The 1,297-nt window shown below is 35.5% G+C and overlaps 1 protein-coding gene across 1 annotated transcript; it reads right to left on the reverse strand.

Annotated features, from left to right (window-relative positions):
- Positions 1 to 313: 313 nt before the first annotated feature.
- LOC131737840 (olfactory receptor 51E2-like) lies at positions 314 to 1,297 on the reverse strand. Its single transcript, XM_059029618.1, has one exon. It carries the CDS (start codon positions 1,295 to 1,297, stop codon positions 314 to 316), a length of 984 nt encoding a protein of 327 aa, XP_058885601.1.

Here is a 1,297-nt window from a genome sequence, read left to right on the forward strand (position 1 = left end):
CATTACCGACATCTTACACAAATAACATACAAGGACATGGGTGAACATCAGAGGTGTTTTATTGCTCAAGTAGAGAGTGCTATTTTCTAACAGTGTAAATGCAGTATTTCACATTTCTGTCTCTGCTTGTTATGTATATACATACATGCATTCAAGGGAAAAAAAACAACTTTAATATACTTTCATATTCAGGTTTCCTTTATTGCTTCTAATAATACTATTATACTTTAATTTCAACATTACATCCTCAGATTGTTATATGTTCATACAATGCAAAAAAAAAAAAAAGACAGTAGATTTAGATAACTTTATGTTAAGTCTTTACAGTAACAACATTACTGGAGACAAGGATTCTTCTTCTTCTAAACATTTTCACAATGACTTGCCTGATTTCTTTGGTTCGGACTCCATAAATAATGGGATTTACACTTGCTGGGACAACTAAATACATAACACTTAACAGAGTGTGAACATCTGTAGGAATTGTATTGCTGACCCTGTATGTTACAAATGATACATTACCTGAGATGTAGAAAAAAAACATAACTATCAGGTGGGTGCTGCAGGTATGAAAAGCTTTCTGACGCTCTTTTGCAGATGCGGTTTTGATGACCACAGTTATGATCCTAATGTAAGAAAAAAGTATGCAACTAATATCAAACCCGACAATAGTGAAAGCCATTAACAACCCTGTTACGTTATTTTTAGTGGTACTACCACAAGCCAAGGAAACAAGTGCCATATGTTCACAGTAACACTGATTGATTATATTTGATCCACAGAAAGAGAGAGGATGAGCAAGAATAATCAGGGCACACGTCCATGCCCCACCTCTTATAACTGAGAAAATACCCATTTTTAAAAAGACAGATGTGTTCATGATTTCAGCATAGCGCAGTGGGTTACAAATAGCGACATATCGATCCAAAGCCATTATTAAGAGGATAGTCGATTCAAATGAAGAGATGCAGTGAACAAAAAACATCTGAGTTAGGCAGCCAGCCAAAGAAATCCTGTTCCAGTCGAATAACAGGCTAAGCAGCATGTTGGGAATAATAGCTGTTGGTACAATAATATCTATAACTGCCATGTAGGAAATTAATATATACATAGGAGTGTGGAGACTCTCAGCTGTTTTGATCACATAGATGATAACTGAATTTCCTATCAAAACAACCACATATATAAGGAAAAAGGGAAAGAAAAGTAAACGTCTGTACTCGTAGAGTTCTGGAAATCCAATCAAAATAAACGTGGTGTGGGAAAGGTTACTACGTTCTACAGATTCCTCTCGCAT

Source organism: Acipenser ruthenus, chromosome 8, assembly GCF_902713425.1.
Source record: "Acipenser ruthenus chromosome 8, fAciRut3.2 maternal haplotype, whole genome shotgun sequence".
Classification (NCBI taxonomy): Eukaryota; Metazoa; Chordata; class Actinopteri; order Acipenseriformes; family Acipenseridae; genus Acipenser; species Acipenser ruthenus.